This window comes from Anomaloglossus baeobatrachus, chromosome 1 (assembly GCF_048569485.1).
Source record: "Anomaloglossus baeobatrachus isolate aAnoBae1 chromosome 1, aAnoBae1.hap1, whole genome shotgun sequence".
NCBI lineage: Eukaryota > Metazoa > Chordata > Amphibia > Anura > Aromobatidae > Anomaloglossus > Anomaloglossus baeobatrachus.
Window position 1 is genome coordinate 584,012,292 of NC_134353.1, and position 26,690 is coordinate 584,038,981.

The 26,690-nt window shown below is 41.9% G+C and overlaps 1 protein-coding gene across 2 annotated transcripts in view; it reads left to right on the forward strand.

Annotated features, from left to right (window-relative positions):
- TJP2 (tight junction protein 2) overlaps positions 1-26,690 on the forward strand; it is a 300,601-nt gene that overhangs the window by 102,625 nt on the left and 171,286 nt on the right. For both annotated transcript variants that reach the window (XM_075317823.1, XM_075317815.1), the window contains one exon: positions 21,396-21,449. In XM_075317823.1, the coding sequence (XP_075173938.1) occupies positions 21,405-21,449 (45 nt within the window). In that variant the 5' untranslated portion in view covers positions 21,396-21,404. The remainder of the gene's footprint in view (positions 1-21,395; positions 21,450-26,690) is intronic.

The following is a 26,690-nucleotide window of genomic DNA, read 5'->3' on the forward strand; positions in this document are numbered from 1 at the left end:
CTGGGATTGGCTGACATGCTGGCCCGCCCCACTACACGCGCGCGCTTGGGGAAGGAAGACAAGGAAAAAAAAAAAAAAAAGGCGATCGCCATTATACAAACAGCAGTGATCTGAACGCGCTGTTCCCGCACACTATACACTGAAATTTCATAATAGTGTGAGTCACAGAGTGACTTACACTATTACAGCGGAAAGCCAGCTAGTAATTAGCTTGGCTTTTTGCTGCTAGAACCGTTCTCGAACGTAACTAGAACTATCGAGCTTTAGCAAAAAGCTCGAGTTCTAGTTTGATCTAGAACAGCCCCCAAAATCACTCGAACCGCGAACTGGAGAACCGCACTCAACTCTAGTCATAGCATCACTTCCAGTACTACTTGTACTAGACACTGAAGAAGGTTCTTAATAACATTGTCTTTATGTTTAGGGTCCTACTGTAGAATAAATTTGGTGCCAAATCCAATTAGATGCCTAATTGGACTATAATCAGCAGTGGGTATAGCATGTGTTGTTGGGTTTTTTTGCGTTTTTTTTTTTTTTTAAATGCTTTTTTCCTTGTTTTTTTAATCAATAAAAGCAAGGAAAAAGCATCCCAGTAAAGTCTATGAAAATCGTGGCTTTCTGTGCACATGCTGCTTCTTTTTTCCTTGCAGATTTTGTTGCTGAAAAAAGAAGCATCATGTCAATTGTTTCTATGTTTATTTTCTGCCTTTCTATAATTTCCTGCAATGCTTTATAGGGGATTATAGCACAGCAGTTGACCTCACACACCATGCATACAGCATGGTGTGTGATGCTCTCCGTAGCTCAGTAGTCTGGGGTCGTCATGGTGACGACCCAGGGTTACTATGGCAGCGATCGGGTCCCTGTGATCGCATCACATGGACCCAGTCGCCAGGGAGGGGTAAGTGATTCTTCTCCCTGCCATCTGAATGCTGCAGTCAAACTGAACGCAGCCTTCAGGGGGTTAAACTGTGGGGAGCAGCGCTCCAGGCAGTGAGAATCGGGTTTCGGCTGTAACATCAGCAGGAGATCTGGCCGTGATCGCAGAGGTACAGATCGCCATGACTAAACAAAAAAAAGCACAAAATGAAGCAATCAAAAACGCACGGTTTTTTTCAGCTGCTTTTTCCTGCCAAAACATGCTCTTTTGTGTGCAGAAAAGAAACACCTAAAAAAAGTAACGTGGCCACATAGCCTTAATGTTAATAAGTGTAGAGTAAGCACCTATGTTGGAGTAATCTCAGTGCTGCATATACATTAAACAGAAGTAAACTTGGGACTACAGAACAGGAGAAAGATTTGGGTATTCTGTATACAAGTAAGCTGAGCAGCAGCACTCAATGTCAGGCAGCAGCTGCAAAAGCAAACAAGATTTTAGTGTGTGTAAAAGGAGAGAAAAAGTCCCATGATCCCAATCTATCATTAATGATGAGCAAGCATGCTCACCACTGTTCGTTACTCGATCAAGCATCATGGTATCACGGGTGCTAGGATGTTTCGTCTGTGAAACAACGATCACAATGCACAGGCTTGCTTCACTGCATATGTTCAGGTACCCCTGGGAGAGCCATTCGCAGTATCTGAATGGCTCTTACTGAGGGTAAAGCAACGTTTTTGGATGTAGTGTCTCAACAAAAAAATAACCATCCCTTCCCCAGAAATACTCTGTTTATGGCTGGCTATATGTGGGAGGAGACCGGAACAGGTGAGTCATTGACTTCCATTATATGCGTTACTTTTACCTGCTTGACTCGAGGACTTAGCACCCGAGCATATTAGTGCCCGCCCAGCTATAATTGTAACCCCTCTATAAATCACTTGTAAAGCCACATCTAGAATATGGGATCTAGTTTTGAGCCGTAGATTTTATAAAGGATTTTTGGAAATTATAGTCAGTTCAAAAGCGGGCAACTGGATTATTACAAGGGATGGAAGACCTCCCATATGATGGAAAGTTGGGCTTGATTAGCTTAGAAAAAAGACGTCTCAGAGGAGATCTCATTTATATATAAATACATGTGAGGTCAATACAGAGGGCTGGCACATGACTTATTTCTTCCAAAGACAATACAATGGACCAGGGGCACTCATTACTGGTGGGAAAAAAAGATGATTCCGGAAGCTAAATAGGAAAGGGTACTTTACAGTTAGAGCAGTCAGACTGTGGAATGCCCTACCACAAGAGGTAGTAATGGCAGATACTATAACAGATTTTTTTTTTTTTAAAAAAAAAAAAACCTGGATGCTTTCATCAGCACAAGTGGCATTATGGGATATAGATAATATAGTTATTGAGAATGTATAATGGTGGAGAAAGGTTGAACTTGATGGACCTTTTTTCAACCTATGTAACTTGGATGTGTTTTTATGTCTTCATACAGTGAAAAAGCAGAATGGAAAAATATGCTTTAATTTTATGGTTTTTTTCACCCCTATTTTGTTGTTTTAGACCCCTTGTAGGTTTGGACTTAAAAATACTGTTGCAAAATGTTAGCCAGTTTGGAGTCCAATTCATATTATGATCTGAAAAAAGTCTTTATATTAAATAGATATTCCCAAATTTTAAAGTTATCTGTTATTCAATGGAAATGGGATAAACTTCCGATAGCTAGGGTTCTGACTTCCATGGCCCCTATCGATTCTAAAGGCCCCGTCACACACAGAGATAAATCTTTGGCAGATCTGTGGTTGCAGTGAATCATGGCCATATTGTTCCATTTGTACACAGCCACAAACCTGGCACTGATTGTCCACAATTTCACTGCAACCACAGATCTGCCGCAGATTTATCTTTGTGTTTGACAGGGCCTTTAGAACCAAGGGCTCTGAAGAGCCACAGAAAAATAAAATGGAGTTATATCATAATCACTGCCTTTCCATTAATTCTAATAGAAACACTGAAGATCAATAGAGGCCACCCCCAGTGATCGGAAAGTCAGCCCTGTCCATGGGATAGGGACTTGACAACACCCCTTTAAATTGGAGACATATGGATGGCCAGCAAATGACCCATATGACTTGGAGAGGACGGGAGTCTTGATACAGTGAACTACACAAGCGATAGTGTTTTTTTGATTTCACCTTTTATTTTATTTTTTTTTTTTCAGCTAAAACTTGTCCATTTTGGGAAATATGTTCTAGTTTGTTTTTGTGCCCCTTAATGCTTGTAGTTATGTAAAATTACAAAGCTAGCCAGTACTCATGCTGTCCGAGTGCAGCGCCAGCTCTCCACTGCTGCTCTAACCTGTGTTGGCTGCATCAATGACGTCAGAACTACAGCTCGCATCACCCCTTCAGCCAATCATAGAGCTCTGCTGATATATACATTCCGATCCACTGAGACCAGTGATTGCCTGCAGCGTTGATGTAGTCGAGGCGTCACCACCACAACCAAAACACAAAGACTGAAGCAGTCTGAGCTGGCATCGGACCTGAGAAGGGTGAGCGAGGGCAGTCTGTTACTTTACATGACTGCAATTGTTTTGGAATCCTTTTAAACGTTTCGGAAAATGACTAAAGAAAATAATTGTAAGCTGTCAAAACTCTCCAGCCTAATAAATGTTACTTTATATGTACAAGATTGCTGTGTAATCCAGTGAAAATTTGCCAGTAAAAACATTTATTTCTGTGTAGTTTAGAGACATAACATTCTTTCAGTCACGCTTGCCATATTAATGAGATAAAAAATATGCCAGGAATGAATTGTGTCTTGGTCAAGAGCAGCAGTGTTTGGCTGGTAAGAATAGCTGTATTGTTTGGTGTACAGTGGCGGGGTGGGTAGATGCCGGGTAGACGGCCTATTCTGCTTGTCTGTTCTGTTTGTTTTTAACAAGCTTGTATGCCAGAAGATAGACAATGTTCTTAGTATTTTTTATGTTGCTTCTAGTTATTGGTTCTTGTTCTTAGTTTGCTGATTGAAGTTTACAGCCGTAGCCTAATTAGAATCCATTATACAAGTATAATGGATTGTAGATAGACAAAAGTAAAATATTAAATATCACATTTCAATTATATGTACCATGGTAAAGCACTCATATTACCATATGTTATATTGAGCTTAAATATCACTGCATTTATTACACTCTCCTATAGACAAACTTGTTCAGAGACGAAAACAGTTGAACTTAAACTAATTTTGTGGTGCTGAAAACTAATATAATGCTTATATTCACTAATTAGCCCTAATTTTCAAGATCCAGAGGAGGTTGTAATTACTTATGACACCTTTCATGCAGACTTATAGAAAAATTGTCTTTTTATTATATCATAATCATTATTGCATTGTTAGTAGCTAGTCTATTACATCATCTATTTAGTCTATTGAGCCTTCAGTATTCTGTTATATAAGGGTATCCAATCACAATACGCCAACTCTGCTCTGATAACGTAATCCTAATTACAGTTGTATGACCTACTTTTATAAATGCTCTTTGTGTAAGGTATACAGTTTTAGGATTTCTTAGCTTAGTTTCTTAGCATGTTTATATGTTTTTATATGTGTTTTCAGATATGCCTTGTTCTTGCATTAATAAAGTGGATCCTTTTTCCTACTTATGGGGTGAAGTCACTTTTGCGTCACTAAAGGCCCTGTCACACGCAGAGCTAAATCTTTGGCAGATCTGTGGTTGCAGTGAAATCATGGGCATATTGTTCTATTTGTACACAGCCACAAACCTGGCACTGATTGTCCACAATTTCACTGCAACCACAGATCTGCCGCAGATTTATCTCTGTGTGTGACAGGGCCTTAAGGCAAAACGTGACTGCCATGATAAGGAAAGCCTACAACCTGTATTTTGGCTGCAGAATAGGAGATCAAGACAATAGTTGACCTCCTCACACATTCTGCAATAGATGTGCATCATATCTTGCCCAGTGGATACATGAGAAGAGACAAACTATCAATCTATGCCTTTTGCAGTCCCAAAGATCCGAAAAGCGCCAACCCATCACACTACCATTTGCTATTTCTGCATGTGTGTCCCCCCCACCCCCTCCCATTATGAAAGTAGTTTCAAGGAAAAAGTGGACTTTACAGTATCTAATCCTCTAATCCTTCCATCTGCAAAATGCCCAGTACCACATACAGAACAACTGCCAGTTCCAAAATCACCAGAAACCTTTTCAGTCAAGTGAGGAAGAGGACGCTTTGTGTCATGAAGCATCTTCCTCTCACGACCTAGACTTTGTTCGCAGCCTCAACTGAACTACACCTTATAACACAAAGTGAACTCAATGATCTTGATAGAGATTGGATCTGCTCAAGAGTAAAGGCCCCGTTACATGCTACGATTTATCTGAAGATATGTCGTCGGGGTCACGGATTCCGTGACGCACTTCCGTCATCGTTAGCGACGTCATTGTGTGTGACACCTACGTGCGACTCCGAACGATCGCAAATAGGTTGAAAATCGTTGATTTGTTGACACGTCGTTCAGTTTCAAAATATTGTTAGTCGTTTGGAACGCAGCAGACATATTGCTACGTTTGACACCCTGCCAATGACTAACAACATCCACACGACCGCCTTGGTCAAACAATATATGGCTGAACGATGTTGCGTCGTTTGTGAGATGTGTACGTGTGACCGCTAATAAACGACCTATGTGCGATCTCGGCAAATCGTAACTACGATCTGGACATGTCACATCGCTAATGAGATTGTCAGATAAATTGTAGCGTGTAACGGGGCCTTAAGGCTGAGCCCTTAGGTTCCAGGCTACAGCAGTGGAATCTCCTAGCGGGCGATGTTCGGATTTCTTTATTCCGCAACCGTGATGGATATCTTATCCAATAATTCTTCATGCAGGGTGATCTTGTGGTATTCAACAACATCAACAGTTTAATGGAAGCTCTGAAGATAAAATGAATGACATTATCCTTTTGTTTAATTTTATATAACACTTTGTGAATTCAAAGTGAAAATTCCAGAATAATCTTTTTTTTCAATAAATTGATTTCATAAATACTGTGAAAAACATAATTCATGTTAAAGTTCAAAAATCTTAAACAATAGGGAATGCATCAAGGTCTGTATATTTCATATATTAGAGAAAAATTCTCTTACAAATTATTCACATGTGGTGGACCGCATCACCCTCCAGTGTAAACAGTATAGGCTTCCATCAAAGGATTTTAAAGGTGTCCATTTGTGCTATTGCAGAATTCTGATCAGCAGGTTCAGCTTTTCATCCACACTTGCGTGCATCATCCGCATTATTGCACCATCAATTATTTAAAAACTGACAATGTTGCCTTTGCACAACTTTCTTGCCAATGGATCTCTGCTGGATCCATTCTAATGGATAATTACTGGACGTGTGAACTTTGTTTATCCACCATGGAAACTAAGGCTGTGTCTGCACTTTGCGTTTCCACCTGCGTTTCAGCTGCTTTTTAGGTCCGTTTTGAACTGCAACGTTTTCATGCCAAAATGCATGCGTTTTTCTTTTCCATAATAGTCTATGGAAAATGTAGATTTCTAGTCCGCACTTTGTGTTTTAAAACACTGCGTTTAATTTGCATAATTTGTGGCAAAAACCATGCGTTCAAAGAAGCAGCATGTCAATTGTTTTTTGCCATTTCTGACGCGCTTTGCTAACATTGAAGTCAATGAAAAGTATCAAAAAGCAACAAACATCAAAATTCCAGCGTTTTACCTGCTTTTTAGGTGCAGAAACAATGCGTTTTTTACTTAAAAAACGCATGCTTTTCTGACATTAAAATAATGGAACGATATGTCCCTTTACACACACATATAGTCCGACAATTAAATTAATGAAAATTATGATTTTATTGCTATTTTAGCAATAAATGTTATAAAACCACTATAATTTAATGAAATATAACCATTTTCTTTATTAATTCAAAAATTATATATGTGTTGCTTTTTTTCTCTTTTTTTTTTTCATTGTTTGACTATTTAATCTTTAGCAGTGTCTTGATGTTCAAAACGCATCTGTCAAAACGCAAGGGAAAAAGCATGGAAAAAGCACTAAATACGCATCTAAAACGCGGTAAATACCCATGCGTTTTTAGCGCTAATTTAAGAAAAAAGGCAACTTTGGCTAAATCAATTAATTCCAAAACGTACGTTTAGAAATGCAACTAGGACGACGCAAAGTGCAGACATAGCCTAAGTTAGGCTAAGTACTGCAACTTTCTGCTTGAGTGGGATAGTCATGCAAGAGAATATCCCTACAATAAGAAACTTCGACATTCACGTCAGCCAGCGACTAAAAAAAGCCTGCATACAGCACTTGTTGACCAACATAAACTTTTATCACAATTGCATATTAATTTGATCATAATGAAGAATTCTGCAAAAGCAATGGAAATAAAATGCATAATCATTGAAGTATCTCATTGATACGTTTCCAAGGTTGAGTGAAAGGGAAGGTGTCACTTTTTTTTTTATTTTTGTATTAATAGTAATTATGGAATCAAGTATTTTTAATACAAAATTAAACTCACTGCTTATTTAGTTTTTATTTAATTTTATTTTTACTGAAACGCTGGGGGCTGCCATCTTGGATCTGCTGTGTGTAAAGACAGTTACCGTATTTATGGCAGCCCTATGTGCATTGATTCTGATTGTCGGGCTGCGACCCTATTTTTTAACATAGAGGGCTCTCTGCTGTGACCTGGACATGTCTGATTTCATACCTGAACCTGACAACTATTGAACATATGTACTACAGTTTAATGAAAAATAGGGATTAAACATTGTATAGAAGAGTTATAGACGTTAAAGGGATTGTCCTGGCATATAGTATTAATAACTAGTGATGGGCAAATAGTAACTATTCGTGTTTGGATAATGCTTACTGAGAACTATTACAGTATTTGTCACGGTAAGAAAAATGCCTCGGTTCCCCACTGACTTGCATTAGGTTTGTTTATATTTGATGAATACCGGAATAGTATTTTGGGATTTGTTACAAATAATCCGAACACGCAGAATTACTATTTGCTCATCACTATTAATAACCTAGAGTAGTCATCCGTATCATATGTGTGGCTTGTCTGACACCCAGCACTCACTGTTGTGTTTTTTGTTTTTTTTTTATTTATCTTTGGTAGGGTCAGATATTATCACTGAATGTAGCTGAACAGAACCGCTCCGTTTAGTGTGTAGCGTCACAGATGGAAATTGCAGCTCAGCTCCAATTCTTTACAATAAGAGATGTTTTGCAATCCCCAGCAGCAGCTGCCTAAACATCGATCAGAAATGTGCTTTAAATGCTCCGTTCACTGTTTACATCCAGCCACAGGTGTAGCTTAAAAAACAGCCCATCGATTTGGTATGGATGACCTAAGCTGAAGATAAGTCTTCAGGATTGCTTGCCGCCTGGATAACTCCTTTAACCCCTTCACCCTCGGCCGACTTTTCGTTTTTTGCTCCCCTTCTTCTGAGAGCCGTAACTTTTTTTTTTTTTTTTTTATTTTTTCCTTCAGTTTTGCCATATGAGAGCTTGTTTTTTGCGGGACGAGTTATACTTTTAAATTAAACCATAAGTCTTACCATACAGTGTACTGGAAAACGGCAAAAACATTCCAAGTGCTGAAAAATTGCAAAAAAAAAAAAGTGCGATTGCATGATTGCTTTTGGGATTTTTTATTTACCATTCTCACTATATGTGTGGGTGTGATGCCTGAGATCGGTATGGGTTCATAGACACCAAACATGTATAGGTTTACTTTTATCTAAGGGGTTAAAAAAAATTCAGAAGTTTGTCCAAAAAAGTGGCGCACTATTTGCACCATTTTCCACGACTCGTAGCATTCTCATTTTTTGGGATATGGCTCAGTGACGGCTTATTTTTTTGCGTCTCGAACTGACGTTTTTAATGGTACCATTTTTGCGCTGATGCTGTTTTAATTGCATTTTGCAGCGACCAAAAAAACATAATTTTGGCGTCTGGATTTTTTTTGCCGATACGCTGTTTACCGATCAGATTAATTGATTTTATATTTTGATAGAGCGGACATTTCTGAACTGTGCAATACCAAATGTGTGTATATTTTATTTTTTTAACGCTTTAACCCCTTCACGACCATGGACGGATCTTTCAGTCATGGATCGTGTCCCGGTAAGCCCCGCCCCCTGCCGCGGGCAGGCGGCGTGGATCGGCACACATCAGCTGTTTTCAACAGCTGACATGTGTGCCTACATGTTCCGAGTGGAATCGCATTCCACCCGGAACATTAACCCCTCAGATCTCGCTGCCAAAGTCTGGCAGCGAGATCTATATGCGCGCTCCATGTTTTTTACTTACCGCCGCCCCCTCCGGACGTCACGTGAGTGATCACGTGACGTTCGGTGGTTGCCATCGTAGCACAGGGTCATGTGATGACGCCTGCTGCTATGAAGTTTCACTTTCATTCTTCCTCGGCACGGAGCAGAGGAAAAAAGAAAGTGACTATTTCTGCTGTTTACAGCGGTATAGCTGTGATCAGCAGATAGATAAGAGCGATCGGATTGCTGATCGCTATAGCCCCCTAGGGGGACTAGTAAAATAAAATAAAAAAAGTAAAAAAAAAGTTTTAAAAAATTTAAAAAAAAAACAAAAAACCTAAAAGTTCAAATCACCCCCCTTTCCCCCCATTGAAAATTTAAAGGGTTAAAAAATAAATAAATATACACATATTTGGTATCGCCGCGTTCAGAAATGCCCGATCTATCAAAATATAAAATCAATTAATCTGATTGGTAAACGGCGTAGTGGCAAAAAAATTCCAAACGCCAAAATTACGTTTTTTGGTCGCTGCAAGTATTACGCAAAATGCAATAACACGCGATCAAAATGTAGCATCTGCGCAAAAATGGTACCATTAGAAACATCAGCTCGAGACGCAAAAAATAAGCCGTCACTGAGCCATAGATCCCAAAAAATAAGAACGCTACGTGTTTCGGAAAATGGTGCAAAACGTGCGCCACTTTTATTGGACAAACTTGTGAATTTTGTTTAACCCCTTAGATACAAGTAAATCTATACATGTTTGGTGTCTACAAACTCGCACCGACCTCAGGCATCATACCCACATATCAGTTTTACCATATAGTGAACACTGGGAATAAAACATCCCAAAAACTATTGTGCCATCACACTTTTTTTGCAATTTTTCCACACTTGGAATTTTTTTGCTACTTTCCAGTACACCATATGGTTTCATTTAAAAGTACAACTTGTCCCGCAAAAAACAAGCCCTCATATGGCAAGATTGACGGAAAAATAAAAACGTTACGGCTCTCGGAAGAAGGGGAGCAAAAAACAAAAACGTAAAAACGGAAAGTGCCCCGGGGCTGAAGGGGTTAATTTTCAATGGGGCAAATAAGGGGTGATTTGAACTTTAGAGGTTTTTTTTGTTGATTGTTTTTTTTTTCTTTTACTAGTACCTTTAGGGGACTATAAGGATCAGCAGTCTGGTCGCTCATTCATTTCTGTTAATCACAGCTACACAGCTAAGATCACCAGAAATGCTCATCTCTTGTAACAGCGGCTGCTCCGCCAGCTGTTACAGGAAGTGAGTCATGATAGCACAGGAGTCATCACATGACCCTGTGCTACCATGGCAACCATCGGCTCCACGTGATCACGTCACGGGGCTTTGGATGGTGGCGCGTAAGTGTGGGCATTTAAATTGCGCTGCTACATTTTGACAGTGCGATTTAAGGGGTTAATAGGCACGGGTGCTCATGTCAACTGTTTTAATCAGCTGACATGTGCAGATATCACTGCCGGCTCACTGTAGCAGCCGGAGGTGTTTACCCTTTGATGATTTAGGACGTACCGGTACGTCCTCGGTCGTTAAGAAGTTAGTAATTTAATTTTAGGAAGTATATTGGATCGAAATGTCTTTACTGTCAATAAATGTGACCATATACAGCGGTTGAAATAAGTATTGAACATGTCACCAATTTTCTAAGTAAATATATTTCAGAAAGAGCTATTCTCATGAATTTCTCATCAGATGTTGGTAACAACGCGTCCAATCCACACAGGCAAAGAAATCAAACCACAAATGTCTATAAATTAAAAGATGTTCATTTCACAATTACCTTGATTGTAAACAGGCTGAAGTGGAGATTTAAAGGGAATCTGTCACAAGGTTTTTGCTCACCCATCTGAGAGCAGCATAATGTAGAGACAAAGACCCTGATTCCAGCGATGTGTCACTTATTGAGCTGTTTGCTGTTATTTTGATAAACTCAATGTTTTCTCTGCTGTAGACCTAAAAGTTATACAGAGCTCATGAATATGCTGGACTCCCTGGCAACAAGCCAAGTAGTCCTCTAATCTACTGCTGATTAATCAGTGATTTTATGAAAAGTACACTAAACAGCCCAGTAAGTGACACATCGCTGGAATCATGGTCTCTGCCCCTTCATTATGCTGGTCTCAGGTTAGGTGGCAAAAACCTGGAGACAGATTCCCTTTTAAATGTCAGCCCCCTGTATTATACTCTCTCCAGAGGCTTCATCGTTTTTCGGCGTCATGTTACATCACAAGCTCACAATGTAAATATACGAGAGCCAGCCAGAACGAGGTTCTCATAAAGTTGCATTGATTTGTGACCCCGCGTGCTCCATGCATCACTGGAGCTGCTGGAAGGTCACAAATCGCAAGAGACTGACAGGAGCAATGCTGGAAACAGATGAAGATGGCGGCAGGGGAGTATAAGCAAGAGGTCAGGAGCCTTAAATTTAAAGGGGTGTTCTCAATACCAAGATCCTATCCCAATATGTAGTAGGTGTAATACTATTATTAGCAAATACCTCCAATTAGAAATGTAGTATAGTTCTCCTGATCTAGCCATGTCCTACCTCATGTGCAGCGTAGGTGTTCATAGTTACGACCATGAGTGACTTAAAAACTGTCACTCTATGAGTGGATGTAACCATGGATACCTAAGCTGCAATGCCCTGCACATGAGGTAAGAGGCATGGCTATATCAGGAGAACCAACCATACTACATTTCTAATTGGAGATATTTACTAATTTTATTAATATTACACCTTCTACATATTGGAATAGGATATTGTAGATGGGAATACCCCTTTACAGCACCACTCCATCACTGAAATAAAAACAGACCACAGATCGGTGAACGTTTAGAACTTAGTAGCAATTGTATTGTTGGTGGTCAGTGTAAACTGACCTTAACAGTTGATAACTGAGATCTATATGGGAGGATTGGGCATGTTTGATCTACAGTAGATATAAAGGATCTACATGCCCCTCATAAAATGCCTTTCATTTGTCAAAGAAAAATAAATCATCCTAAGAAGAATAATTTCAGAACTTTTTTCACCTTTTTTTGTCACATAAGATATGTTCAATTGAATTGAAAACTAAACCGAAATCTTTTAGAGTGGAAAAATAAAAATAAAGAACTAAATTAAGGTTGCATAAATAAGCACACCCTTAGGTCGGCGTCACACGGGAAGATCGATCGTGCGAGTGATCGTACCCGCCCCCGTCGTTTGTGCGTCACGGGCAATTAGTTGCCCGTGGTGCACAAAGCCGTTAAACCCTCGTCACACGTACTTACCTCCCGGACGACGTCGCTGTGGGCGGCGAACATCCACTTTCTGAAGGGGGAGGGACGATCGGCGTCACAGCGGCCGGCCATTAGAAGCGGAGGGGTGGAGATGAGCGGGTCGTAACATCCTGCCCACCTCCTTCCTTTTGCATTGCCGGCGGGATGCAGGTAAGTTGTTGTTCTTCGTTCCCGGGGTGTCACGCGGAGCGACGTGTGCTGCCGCAGGAATGACGAACAACCGGCGTGCAGAAGGAGGAACGATTGTATGAAAATGAGTGACGTGTCAACGAGCAACGATAAGGTGAGTATTTTTGCTCGTTCACACTCGCTCGTAGCTGTCACACGCTACGATATGTCAATCGATGCCGGATGTGCGTCACGTATGACGTGACCCCGCCGACATATCGTACCGTGTGACGCCCGCATTAGTCTAATACGTTGTTGAATTACCCTTTGAATTTATAACATCAGGCAGTCTTTTTGTGTGGGAGGCTATCAGCATGGCACATCTGGAATCGTCAATTTTCCCACTTTTCAGCTATCTAGGATACACCTTATACTATGCACCAAAGTCTTTTTGATTTATTTACCATCTTCCATTGTTGTAGAAATGCTTCTGAATTTAAAAGCGGTAAAAAAATAGCCAACCCATTGACCTGACAGGCAGGCAGAGTCAGATTACTAGCTGCGGTGCAGCGTACTAGAGGCGGGGCGTTTAAGGTAATTATTAACATGATATCTCTTGACTTATGGCATGATGTACTCATTTACCACTGTCCACGACACACCATGCAATGCAGGTAGACAGCAAGCCTGTCCGCAAACTTTCCTCAGTGATCAAGCAAAACAGGGGCCGCACTTACACATGGCCAGGAAAACTTACCGTCAGATTTCAGGATCAGGTAACTCAGGTAAAGGCAGAGCCACATGAATCATTGGGTGTATGTGTAACCTGTTCACAGTAAGATTGTTTGTTCTTACCACGTAAGGCTCATTATGTTATATGCTTCACACACTTGAGTTGATTTATTTTAGCATTACAGTTAGTTTACTCTGTTACTATTTAATCCAAGGTTTTGTTGTTTTTTTACATAATTCCCAATCTATCCTTTCTCTCACCCTTTGCTTTCAATCAAGCTCAGAAATCACCAGGAGAGACAATGAAGTGAAAATGCATGCTTTATTCCCATATTTAAAGTTAACATTTGATCTGCTTGGTATTTCTTTCCATTCTGTAACTTTTTTTTTTTTTTATCTGCTACCCTTCTTTTCCCTAAACTAGGCGAGATTACCAAAAATCAAAAGGAAAATATAGTGGAGGATGTTTAGAAGAGGGGTTGAATAGTAAAACAGGACTGCTATAGGTTTGTCTTTACTAGTCTAGACCAAATAGGTTTTCTATACCCCCCTTTAACACACATCCATTTTTCATTTTTGCATGTGCATTATTTTTCTCCATTTTATTTTTGATATAGCCATATGAAGCCTTGTTTTTTTTTTGCGGATAGAGTTTTGAATGAGTCTATTCACTTTACCATATAGGTTGGTTTGTGTCACTGTTTTCCACGGTTCATACTTTTTTTTTTTTTTTTTTTCTTGGTGCTGTATAATGATTTGTGTTTTTGTGTGTACTAAGCTGTCATGACTTTTTTTTTTTCTTCTTTTCATTGCATTTTTGGGGCAATTTTAGTTTTTTAATGCTTTCTTTATTATTTTTATCTCAAGTTGTTTATAATTTAATCTTTTGATAGATCAGACTTTTACGGACATTACAATACCAAATATGCTTTTTTATTTTTTAATTTGATTCACTGGTGTGCCAAGATGGGGTGCTTCATATCACTGATGTTAGAAGTGTTGATAACTTCTTAAATGTCACTGTCACGATTGAGAAAGTCCTCTAAGATTCCACTGGTGTGGTCAGAGTTAGTTCTGATTGTGGTAGTTAGTCTTGGGTGCTAGCGGCCATCACCCATGCTGTATGGAATACGGTCAACTGGTGTACTTTGTCAATATTACATATTCAGCCCACGTTGCCTATACGCACGTCATTACACTGGATAGGTAATAAATCGGAAAAGTAGGGTTTTCAATGTTAGGGTCTCCACTGATCGACAGTTTACAAAACATCAGCTAGAAGGCATTTGAATGGAACAGCATCAAACATGCATTGTGCTCAGCAGTTTCGGCCAGTGCCATAGAATAGAAGTTCCCAACAAGAATTTTTAGGAATTCTGAGATTTCTTAAGGAGTACCCCATAACATCACTACAACAATTCCTGTTACTTACCAGATTTCCGCTTTCTTAAAGCTTTGCAATTGGAATTATAGCGTGCTTTTCACACCCCCTACACCAACCTTCTTCTATAAAGCAGGAGTGGCTTTAGGAGTTCCCCAGCATTAGAAACCATTTTTAATGGTGTCCCTGCAGTAATAAGGTTACAGTTTATTACTATAGTCTTTGAATAGAGCTGCAAAGAGCATGCTTGGCTATGTCTGCATCTATTCAAACTTCTTGTAGTCATGGTCTTGCAGCTGGGGACAATGGAGAACTGAGATCTCTTGGTAGTATAATTATAAAGAGGGTCTGAGTGGACCGTCCCCACCAATGTATGAAATAAATATTTAAAATCCCAGTCCATTAATTGGCATACAGTACAGACCAAAAGTTTGGACACACCTCATCTCTAGAACAACTATTAAGAGGAGCCTTTGTGCAGCAGGCCTTCATGGTAAAATAGCTGCTAGGAAACCACTGCTAAGGACAGGCAACAAGCAGAAGAGACTTGTTTTGGCTAAAGAACACAAGGAATGGACGTTAGGCCAGTGGAAATCTGCGTTGGTCTGATGTGTCCAAATTTGAGAACTTTAGATCCAACCACCGTGTCTTTGTAGAAAAGGTGAACAGATGGACTCTACATGCCTGGTTCCCACCGTGAAGCATGGAGGAGGTGTGAGGGTGTGGGGGTACTTTGCCACTGACACTGTTGGGGATTTATTCAAAATTGAAGGCATACAGAACCAGCATGCCTACCACAGCATCTTGCAGTGGCATGCTATTCCATCCGGTTTGCGTTTAGGTGGACCATCATTTATTTTTTAACAGGACAATGACCCCAAACACCCCCAGGCTATGTAAGGGCTATTTGACTAAGAAGGAGAGTGATGGGGTGCTATGCCAGATGTCCTGGTCTCCAGTCACCTGAACCCAATCGAGATGGTTTGGGGTGAGCTGAACCGCAGACGGCTCAGAGTGAAGGCAAAAGGGCCAACAAGTTCTAAGCATCTCTGGGAACTCCTTCAAGACTGTTGGAAAACCATTTCCGGTGACTACCTCTTGAAGCTCATCAAGAGAATGCCAAGAGTGTGGAAAGCAGTAATCAAAGCAAAAGGTGGCTACTTTGAAGAACCTAGAATATGACATATTTTCAGTTGTTTCTCTCTTTTTTAAGTATTTCATTCCACATGTGTTAATTCATAGTTTTGATGCCTTCAATGTGAATCTACAATTTTTAGAGTCATGAAAATAAAGAAAACTCTTTGAATGAGGAGGTGTGTCTAAACTTTTGGTCTGTATTGTATATTATGTATGTATTTATTTTACTTAAAATATATAATGTGAACATAATCTAAATAGTGATGAGCACGTTTGCTCGGCACTGCTCAGTACTCTATCGAGTATCTCAGGTGCTCGAGCATCATTCTAGAGTCCATGCCCAGCATGTGTTTTCTCTCTCTCGTTTTCTTTTTTTCTCGTTGGGCTCTTCCCGGAAAAATGCTTGTGATTCCCATTGACTTCCATTATACTCTGTACTCTAGTCAAGCCTTTCTGAGCCTCCAACCTGCTGGATTCAAGTACAAAGCACGCAAATATTTTAGTGCTTGCTCATCACTAATCCTAAACAATTATTTTTGTTAGACACATCTTGATTCTACTGCGCAGAGTGTAGTGTAGCATCACATGTACTGTTAGCAGAATATTAGTTACAGTGCAGCCCTATTATTATTGGGAATTGCAGTTCATTTATTTTCTTTGGTCACATGCCTTTTTGTATGGCTCCTGCACGTGTGTCTTATTTGTTTGTATCTATTACATGTTGTTCTTGGGTTTTCCGGTTCTTGCATTCCGCACTTAATTATATATTTCATCATCAATGAGGTTTTCAATGTAAGGCCATTTGTACTAGCAGAAATCTTAGAAAACGTAGATTAGATTGTTTGTGATTTTGTCAAATCTTCTGGCAGTGGGATGTACATTGTGAATAGCTTTTCTTTCTAAAATATATGTTATAGAAGTTACTGCGCTTCAAAGAAGCCTTCAATTATGTGTATGAAACATGCCATTGTGGAAAGGAAGCTGTGTATAAATTGTTTAGTTATTACTACCGTAGTCAAGTATTCAATGGTGTTCATCAGTGTCTGGACTCCTATACTTTATATTTAATGGAACACTAAACCAAGAAAATGCTTAAATAATAATACAAAAATATAGCAGTTCCTCATTCCTTGAAGTGGTGATTTTAAGATTATAAAAAATGGCCACAAAGCAGGTAGATCACCTTGTAAATCTTATGCCATTCCAGTACTGCCACTCCAGCTCCTGCCTGTTCAGTGTCATGCAGTGTTGACATGTGCATGTGATCGCTGGCAGGAGTCACTGTTCTTGGTCCTCATGTGCACACCATGCTCATAAACCCTTATTTGACAAGGGAAAAATCACAATATCGTTGGAAGCAGAGCGATAATCTCAATGTGTGTAATACCTGCTACCGATCGTAATATTTGCTTATCACGAAACCAAATGTTTCAACTTGTTTAAAAATTTCACGGTGTAAAAAGTCGCTACTAGTGACGGGCAAACCTGAACTGTAAAGTTTGGGGTCCGTACTGAACAGAGTGTTTGTGCATATGGTCCAGAACACGAGTTTTCCTGGAAAACCTGTGTTACAGTTCGTGTCCAGGGGCTGAAAGAAAAAAAAAAAAGGCACATTAAAAAATGTTATGATTATACTTACCGGTCCTGCGATGCGTCCTGCAGACCCGTTCAGCCGCTGTCTCCCGGCCGCTTCTGCATCCGGGTCCGATCATTAACTTCTGGCGGTATTTACTGCACTACTCGTCATTCTGCAGTCTTCGGCTTTATTCGGTTGTGTTCACGGTGATGTCAGGGTTCACTCGATTTGAACTTTGACTCTCACCGTCAGCTTGCTTCTTGCTCTGTATAGACGCATGTCTGTACAGAGCGATGAAGAGCTGACATTGCTCTCCCTGTGGACTACGTCGGACTAAGGAGTTTTTTGTTTTTTTTTAATATAGTCTCTAAATTTTTTTTGTTTCTAATAAAAATGTTGTGGTTTTTTTGTTTTTTTTTTTAATTGTTTACTAAAAATTCATGGTGGCCATGCCTAATTTGGCGTGAAACCATGCATTTTGGGCTTAGTACCAGCTGATAATACAAAGCTGGCCCTAACCCTTTTATTTCCCAGTGTGCCACCGCCATCAGGGCTACTCTATGAGCTGGGTAAAGCGCCAGAAAATAGCGCTTCTATGAATGCACCATTTTCTTAGGTGGCCGGGGGCTGCAATTCACAGCTGGGGAGGCCCAGACAGTTTGGACAGTCCTCAGCGCCATGGCCTCGCTCGGCTCCACCCCCCACCCCCCCGCACACATTACCCCGCAGGATGGGGGCACACATACGAGCATTGAGCCACATCACAGCATCAGTATATTTTTACATAACTTTACACTGTTCATGGCCTTCTTTCATTACAAGCCATGGACATCATTAAACATTAGACTCATCTATTAAAACTGTTCCTTCTGTTGTTTGTCATTTTAAAACCAATAAACAATTATAAGAATACTAAATTAAACCTAACCCATCCAGTCCATTCATTACCTTATTATTCAATCTGCTAACCTACATACACATTCTAGACTACCCAATACATTAGAATCGGGCACCTTCTAGTTAACTATATTCTTTGTTTTACAGCCCCTTGCCCCATCCCATCACTGTAAAGTCCAAGCTCGAGGTTCGAATGCAAGTTCGCATTATCTTCGGCCCCGAACTCAAAATTTACAAAAAAGTTCGGGCGAGGCTGCTGATCCTGAATATCGGGGGTGTTCGCCCGTCCCTGGTCGCTACCACCTCGTTAACCTGCTTTTATGAACGAGTAGACTTATCATCGACTGCAACAGGGATCTTTTGAGTGAACATTTGCTTGTGTAATAATGCGTTTGTACACCCGATAACGACGTGATAACTAATCACCTGTCAATCACTATCATTAAAAAATGTTCCTGTCTAATAGGACCTTAATGGCCCATTTACAGGAACTGATGTGCAGCGCTTAACTATCGCCTATCAGTAACTTGCATTCTGATCAGCAGTTGTTTGATTGCCTGTTTATAAAGCCTGACTGCACTTCAGATGTGCATATAGGCTGCCATTGTTCTTAGCCGCACAGGTTTATATAGTAAGATGTGCTGCCGAGAACGATGGGTTTTTAAGACTGCTTAAAAATTATTTCACCCAACGAACGTTTTGCTTTGCATTAGGGTACTGTCAGTCTATTTACATTGCAAGGTTATCGTGATATGACCATTCCCAAGAACGTTCGTTCACGATAATCTCGCAGTATCCATGCTCCTTTACATTGCTGAGGTCAGTGATTGCTCCCAGCAATTACAATGCACACCAGCAGGTGCAATGGCCTGTACCTGGGAATCTACAAGGTGGGTAGTATGTGGTACATATTGCATCTCTTGCTTTGTGGTGTTTTGTGAATTTAAAAAAAAAAAAAAAAGTCTCTGTCAAAAAAAAACAACAATTTGTCTCATTATAAACTGAGAATAATGTGAAGAAATCCTTTTTGTCTTCGCTCCTTTGTGTTTTCTCCCTGCACTCCTCTTATTGTCCAGTGTGTGCCAATTTGGTATTTTTATCTGGATGCAGCCATTACCAAAAGTCAGAAGATGTCTTGTATTACCTTCTAGGTCTGCTAATGGCAGTGTCTGAATTTTATATCGAAATCTGCTCTACCGATTTACTCTATCCAATTCATAGTATGGTGTTGCTGTCTACTAAACGCCATAATATTTGCCAAGATAATCTAGAAATGCTAATTACAGGCTTAATGGAGTATTCCCATTTCTACCATTCATGGCTAGGGTGGGAATATTTGAGGTGGACATGATTAGAAGACTGCTGAGCTGTTAGTTATCTTTACTCCTGTAGAAGTGGATGGGGGTTATGGAAAACAGTGTAGCATAAATATGAATTCTCCTTATTGACAGGTATTTCATATAGTTGCCCACCCAAGCTGATCAGCTTGTATTCAGCTCAATCGTCAGTCGGATGGAAACTGGACAGTGTCGGAATATCTGTGCCGTTCCTTGTGTTATGAATATTGATTGCCAATCATTGGCTTCAAGGTTCATGCTGTCTACATCAGCCGAGCCTAGGGATTTGTTGCAGTAATAAAGTATGCTGTATTTGCCATATCCGTCCTGCAGTCTGTCAACAAAGCCTATAGCAGCAGCAGAGAGGCACTGCTGGATATGGGGCTGGGGAGTATTAGTGTCTTAATAGTGTGTCTACATCTGGAAGTTAAAATAATGGACAACCCCCTTTTATAAATCACATTCTCTAAATGTTGAGAATCTATCTATGGCTTAACAATATCCCGTTTATTTTTTACTCTATAGCTGCAGTTTGCTTTTAGATAGGGTGACCAAAAAGAGTGGTACCTGGTCAGACACTTGAGCCCTTCTATACGAGTGATTCTTAGGCCAGGGCCACCTGGGGCACTAGTGCGATGCTCGCATGACACTCGGCTCGCGCTGGCAGCAGGAGCCGAGTGTCATGCTAGTGTCCCTGCGACTGCAGTCCGACTGTGCGAGCGGACCTCCGCTGCAGAGGCGGGCCGGTCTCAGGAGGGGCGGGCCAGCACGGAGGGGAGGGCGGGATTTATCTCCCTCTCTCCTCCGTAGCCGGCTATTGACATTCTCGCACTGCACTCGCGGTACAACGATTAGGGCCTTAGCCACACGGCGAGAAAATCGGTGCGAGTGGAGTGCGATAAAACATCGCATTCCACTCGGACCAATATTAGCCTGTGTGTCAGCGCACATGAGCGATTGTTTTCTCGGTCCGATTAGGGCTGAGAAAATAATCGCAGCATGCTGCGATTGTAATGCAAGACTCATTTCTCTCGCACCCATTCAAGTGAATGGGGCGAGAGAAAAATCGCACTGCACTCGCGGTACTCCGGTGTACCGCGCGTGCAGAGCGAGAATCGCAATAGCCGGCTACGGAGGAGAGAGGGAGAGAAATCCCTCCCTCCTCTTCTCCGTGCCAGCCCGCCCCTCCTCAGCGCTGGCCCGCCCCTCCTGAGAGCCGGTCCGCCCCCTGCAGCTGGGGTCCGCTTGCACAGTTGGACCGCAGTCGCAGGGATACTAGCATGACACTCGGCTCCTGCTGTTCTGCCAGCGCCAGCCAAGTGTCATGCGAGCATCGCAGTAGTGCCCCGTGTGGCCCCGGCCTAGGGCTGAGAAAATAATCGCTCATGTGTGCTGACACACAGGCTAGAATTGGTCCGAGTGGAGTGCTCTGTTTTATCGCACTCCACTTGCACCGATTTTCTCGCTGTGTGGCTTAGGCCTTACAGTGCGAATGACTGTTTAGTCACTTGTTTCATATGCTTTGCATTTTGCCTCTGAACAACTGTTCTTTTCAGTAAACCCCAAATCCTCCAGCCATTAATAGCCTATTATCATGTAATATTACTATTTGTGTGCACATAGCATAGAGTAATAATTGTTTTCTTTTTCCTTTTTGATTTAGGCTTCCAGCATGGAAGAGCTCATATGGGAGCAATATACTGTGACCTTGCAAAAGGTAAGTACCTAAAAGGCTCTTCTGTTTCCTGTAGATTATTCCAAAACTCCTTTTACTGCTCTAGTATTTTTTTTTTTCTTGGTTAGTGAAATGTTCAGTATGTTGCAGATTCAATTATGGAGCTGTAGAAAGGCAGCACCAGGCCACCGATCGCAGTGTTCTTATACCTTGGGATCCCTGTGTGTAGGGTACTTCTGTGTGGGGTGCTTGGCATTAACTTGTGTTTCTGGGACTCCATTCACCTTCCTGTGCTCAGATGCAGAGACTGCTGTAAAGCAACCACGCTACACCAGGGATTTCTTAATCATACTCTTTTTACATGTTCTTAAGGGCTCATTCACATGACCGTTCCGTCTGTCCTGGTCAGTTCCTGTTTTTTTGCGTACCCAGGACAAGACCATCTTTTCAATGTCTTTTGCGTAGGATCGGATGGCACACGGAAAAACTCCCGTGTGCATCCGATCCTACAAAAAAAACAGATCGGATGCAGTATGTCCATTCTGTTATTATGGAACATTTCCTATTCTGTTCCGTAATAACTGACCGTGACTCAATACAAGTCAATGGGCCCGCAAAATCCCTGGAAGCCGCACGGAAGCACTTCCGTGAGACTTCTGTCGGGTTCCCGTGCGGTCTGTCCCGCTCCCTGCCAGCCCCGCGGCTGCCCGCACTGCAGTGTGTCAGTGTCTGCCCGCACTGCAGTATCCGCAGCTTCTCACACTGCAGTGCGGGCAGCCGCGGGGATGACTAGCGCTGCTGTCAGGAGGTTAGATGAGATCATTACCTGCTGTGACGATATCCTGCACTCCTGACGTCAGCGCTGTCACTACCTTCGTAGCCCGCCGCGTTCTCACAAAGTCTCGCGGGTGGCCCGAGACTGTCGCTAGCGGTAACGTCACGGGCTCCCGCGATTCTTCGCTGTGAATGTGGTGGGCAATGGAAGTCAGTGACAGCGCTGACGTCAGGAGTGCAGGAGATCGTCACAGTAGGTAGTGATCTCATCTAACCTCCTGATGGCACCGCTTGTCATCCCCTGCAGTGACCTGAGCTAACCTATTGATGTTAGCTCAGGTCACTGCACTACTCTCCCAGCCAATGAGATACATTCTGTTCTTCATTGACTGGGACAGTGACTATGGTATGGATCATCGTGTGACCCCCTTATTGGATTACGCCGGACCCGGATTTGATTGTTCTTTTCAATAAATTGGTGAAAGAGGGAATGTTTTGGGGAGTGTTTGTTTTTCAAATAAATCTTTTTTTTGTTGTCTATTATTTTTTTTTTTTATTACTGACTGGGTTTGTGATGTCGGGTATCTGATAGACGCGTGACATCACTAACCCCAGGGCCTGATGCCAGGTGACATTACACATCTGGCATCAACCCCATATATTACCCCGTATGCCACTGCACCAGGGCAACGGGATGAGTTGGGGGAAAGCGCCAGGATTGGCACATCTAATGGATGCGCCACTTCTGGGACGGCTGTGGCCTGCTATTTTTAGGCTGGGGAGTGTCCAATAACAGTGGACCTCCCTAGTCTGAGAATACTAGACCCCAGCTGTCCGCTTTACCTTGGCTGGTGATCCAGTTTGGGGGGGACTCCGTGTTTTTTGTTTTAAATTATGTAATTTAAAATAACAGCGTGGGGTGCCCTCAGTTTTGGATTACCAGCCAAGGTGAAGCTGCCAGCTGTGGTTTGCAGGCTGCAGCCGTCTGCTTTACCCTAGCTGGCTACAAAAGATAGGGGGGACCGCACGTCATTTTTTTAAAATATTTTTTTTTTTTTGGCTAAATACAAGGCCAAGCACCCTTTAGTGCCACATGAAAGTCACTAAAGGGTGCCAGCTTAAAATATCCAAGGGGGTGGGACATTATGTCTTTCTCATCTATCGATCTATCCCTCCATTCATTCATTCATTCATTCATTCATTCCTCTATATCTGTCTCTATATCTATGTATCCATCTCTATATCTACTCATCTATTTATCTTTCTCGCTTCTTCCGTTTTTTGCTGTCCGCAAAAAAACCCGGAAGGCACACGGGAGACACATGGACCGTATATGGAACGGATGTCACACGGATGCCACACTGATGCATCCGTGAAAAAAATGGACCATTTTTTGTGGACCGCAAAAACGGAACGGTCATGTGAATGTAGCCCAACACCTTCATGGCAGACATGGAAGCTGACATCCTTTCACCCTAGCTTCCTTCACCGTTCTGACATAGTCCTTGGTACTTTGGGACTGTCTCTTGTCCCTCTTCCCACTCCTTGTCCATTCCCACCCCAAACAACTTGACCTGAGACCGCGAAGGTGAACCGTAGGCTCTGTACCTCTAGAGGTGGCCTCGGGTTCCAAGACTGGCCCTCGCACTTAGGCCCACATCCTCTCCTGTTCGAACCCACTCTGCTTCTCGACTACAAGATGGCCTCTCTTAATACGCTTTCCCTTCCTCTCATTATCGTTTCCTCTATCTTCTCTAAAATCATAGCTAAAACCATTATTACGTTGTCCTACTTTTCATTACCTAAAATAGCCACTAGATGGCAACATTTCTAACTTCAGTATACTAATACATATACTGTAGTTTATACAGGGTCTGCTGTAAAGTCTTTGTGATCTTTTTTGTTTCTATGGTAACGAATGTTACATCACATGAAAGCCTTGTATGTCTAATATATGCTTTCAAAATTGTGTTTGTTGCTTATAGCAACAGTGTTCTATGCACACAAGAAAACAAAATGGAGGAGTCTAATGCGATATTCACAGCAACGGAGAGCAGAGGAGTGATAAAATTCTTGTTTCTGCAAGGAAAGTCCGCAAAGAATATTCATGGTGATATGTCGCAGACATTGGGGGATCAATGCCCTTCATATTCTACAATTAAAAACTGGGTTGCCAAATTTAAAACTGGCCACTTCAGCACCATTGAGGAGGAACGTCCTGGACGACCGAGAGTGGTGGTTGTTCCGGAGATCGTCGATGCTGTGCACAACCTCATACTGGAGAATCGACTATTTTCAGCTAAAGCAATAGCAGACATCATGAGGATTTCCCTGAACGTGTTTGTGTCATTAGCTTCATGTTCAAATGTTCATGGATATCTGCAAAGTGGGTCTCCAAATGTTTGACAACAGATCTGAGAAGCATGCGAGTGAAAACTTCTCGGTCCATTTGTCAGCGTTTCCGGAGTGATAAGAACTTCTTGGATCAACTGGTCACTAGTGATGAGACCTGGATTTATTTGTATGACCCTGAAAACAAGGAGCAGTCAAAAGAGTGGAGGAACAGTGATTCTCCTCATCCAAAGAAGTTCAGGGTGCAAAAATCAGCCACTAAGGGGATGACGTCTGTGTTCTGGGATAAGGAGGGTGTGCTGCTAGTGGACTACCTTCAAAAGTGTTCCACCATCAATGCAAGGTATTATATTGACCTTTTGGACCAATTGAAGGCATCTCTGAAGGCCAAAAGGCACGGTAAACTGTCCAAAGGAATCTTGTTTCTGCAAGAAAACTCCTCCGCTCACACTGCACAAGTGACCACAACAAAACTGGCAGAGCTGGGCTTCCAGCTGGTTGACCACTCACCTTATTCACCAGATCTAGCTCCCTCCGACTATAATCTGTTTCCAAACCTGAAGAAACCTCTCAAGGGTACCAAATTTCACAACATTTCTGATGCCATAGCTGGCTGCTATGGATGCCTGGTTTGAGGCACAACCGAAACCTTTTTGCTAGGCTAACAGAACTTTGTATACCGATGTAAGAAGTGTGTTGACATCAGTGGAGCGTATGTAGAATAAATGTAAAGGTTCATCATCCTAATTGTTTCTTTCTGGGTAAAGCCAAAGACTTATCAGCAGCCCTTCGAAACTTTACATCCTTACCCACATACAGGAAATGTTTTGTTTAAATATTATAATTTTGTTTTTAATTGAGCAAAATTTAAAAAATAATTTAAAAAGTTTGATATTTTCCACTCAAACACTAGGGGAAGCAGCTGCTGAAAACCTGGTGTACAACTAGCTCACATTACAACTGCAGTTAAAGTGGGCGGAAACTGCTCTCATGTGTATTATGTCATGCCTCCCCTCCCCTTCTGGGTGTTTGCAAAAGGATAAGGGAGGCTCACATTGCAGAGCCAATTTGTTGGTGACTGCAAAGTGATCCTGAAGTCACTGAAGACCGCTGGCATAGTGCTCAACTGTATACTGTGCCCCACTGTAAACTGTGCCCCATATCCTCTGCCCCAATATTACTGTGCCCCCATATTACTGATGCATCATATTACTGTGTCACCATATTACTGTGCCCTGTATACTGTACCACCATATTAATGTTCCCCATAATACTGTGCCACCTCTGAGCCCAGCAGCTCCTGCTGTCGGGAGCGGAGGTCCTAGGTAATTGTATGCGGTGAGGAGCAGTGGTGATCTGTTGAATGAGCCTAGTATTGTACTAGAGATGTCACGCTACGATCACCACTTCCCCCTGCATGTAACTCACCTTAAACCTCTGCTCCTGGCAGTTCCTCCTGTTAGTCTGGTGTCTGTGCAGTTCCTCTTGTCAGTGCACAGAGCGTTGACAGGAGAAACTGCCAGAAGCGGAGGTACGAGGTGAGTTACATGAGGGGGGGGGCAGCGGTGATCGCAGTCTGACATCTATAGTACAGTATCAGGCTGCAAACACTGCTCGCTGCCGGCTCCATGCTCAGGGGGAATGTGGAGTGCACAGTATACACTGTGGGCTCTACAAAGATGGCGCTGATCTCCTCCCAGAGCTATGATCTGATAAATAAAAAGAGCCTGTGGAGAAAAGGGCACAATAGGGTCTTACCAGGTAGACAAGGAGAGAGATTGTGATTATTGTACTCACCTATAGGGGTTATGAAAGGGTCACAACACCTAGAACAGCATGTAGTGGTGGAGATGGCTGCAGCACCGGAGATTCAGGCAGATAAAAACATGAAAGGAGACCGGTTGTCATCGCCGCGCTTTTCCACCACTCAGAAGACGAAAATTAAATCATCCGAGTCTTTATTGAAAGAGCTAATACAAGTCAACGCGTTTCTGAGGTCACAGCCCCCTTCTTCAGGACAAAATAGCAGGACAAGGATAGAGTCTTTCAATACAGACTCGGATGATTTAATTTTTGTCTTCTGAGTGGTGGAAAAGCGCTGCGATGACAACCGGTCTCCTTTGATGTTTTTCTCAGAGCTATGATCTGGACAGCCCA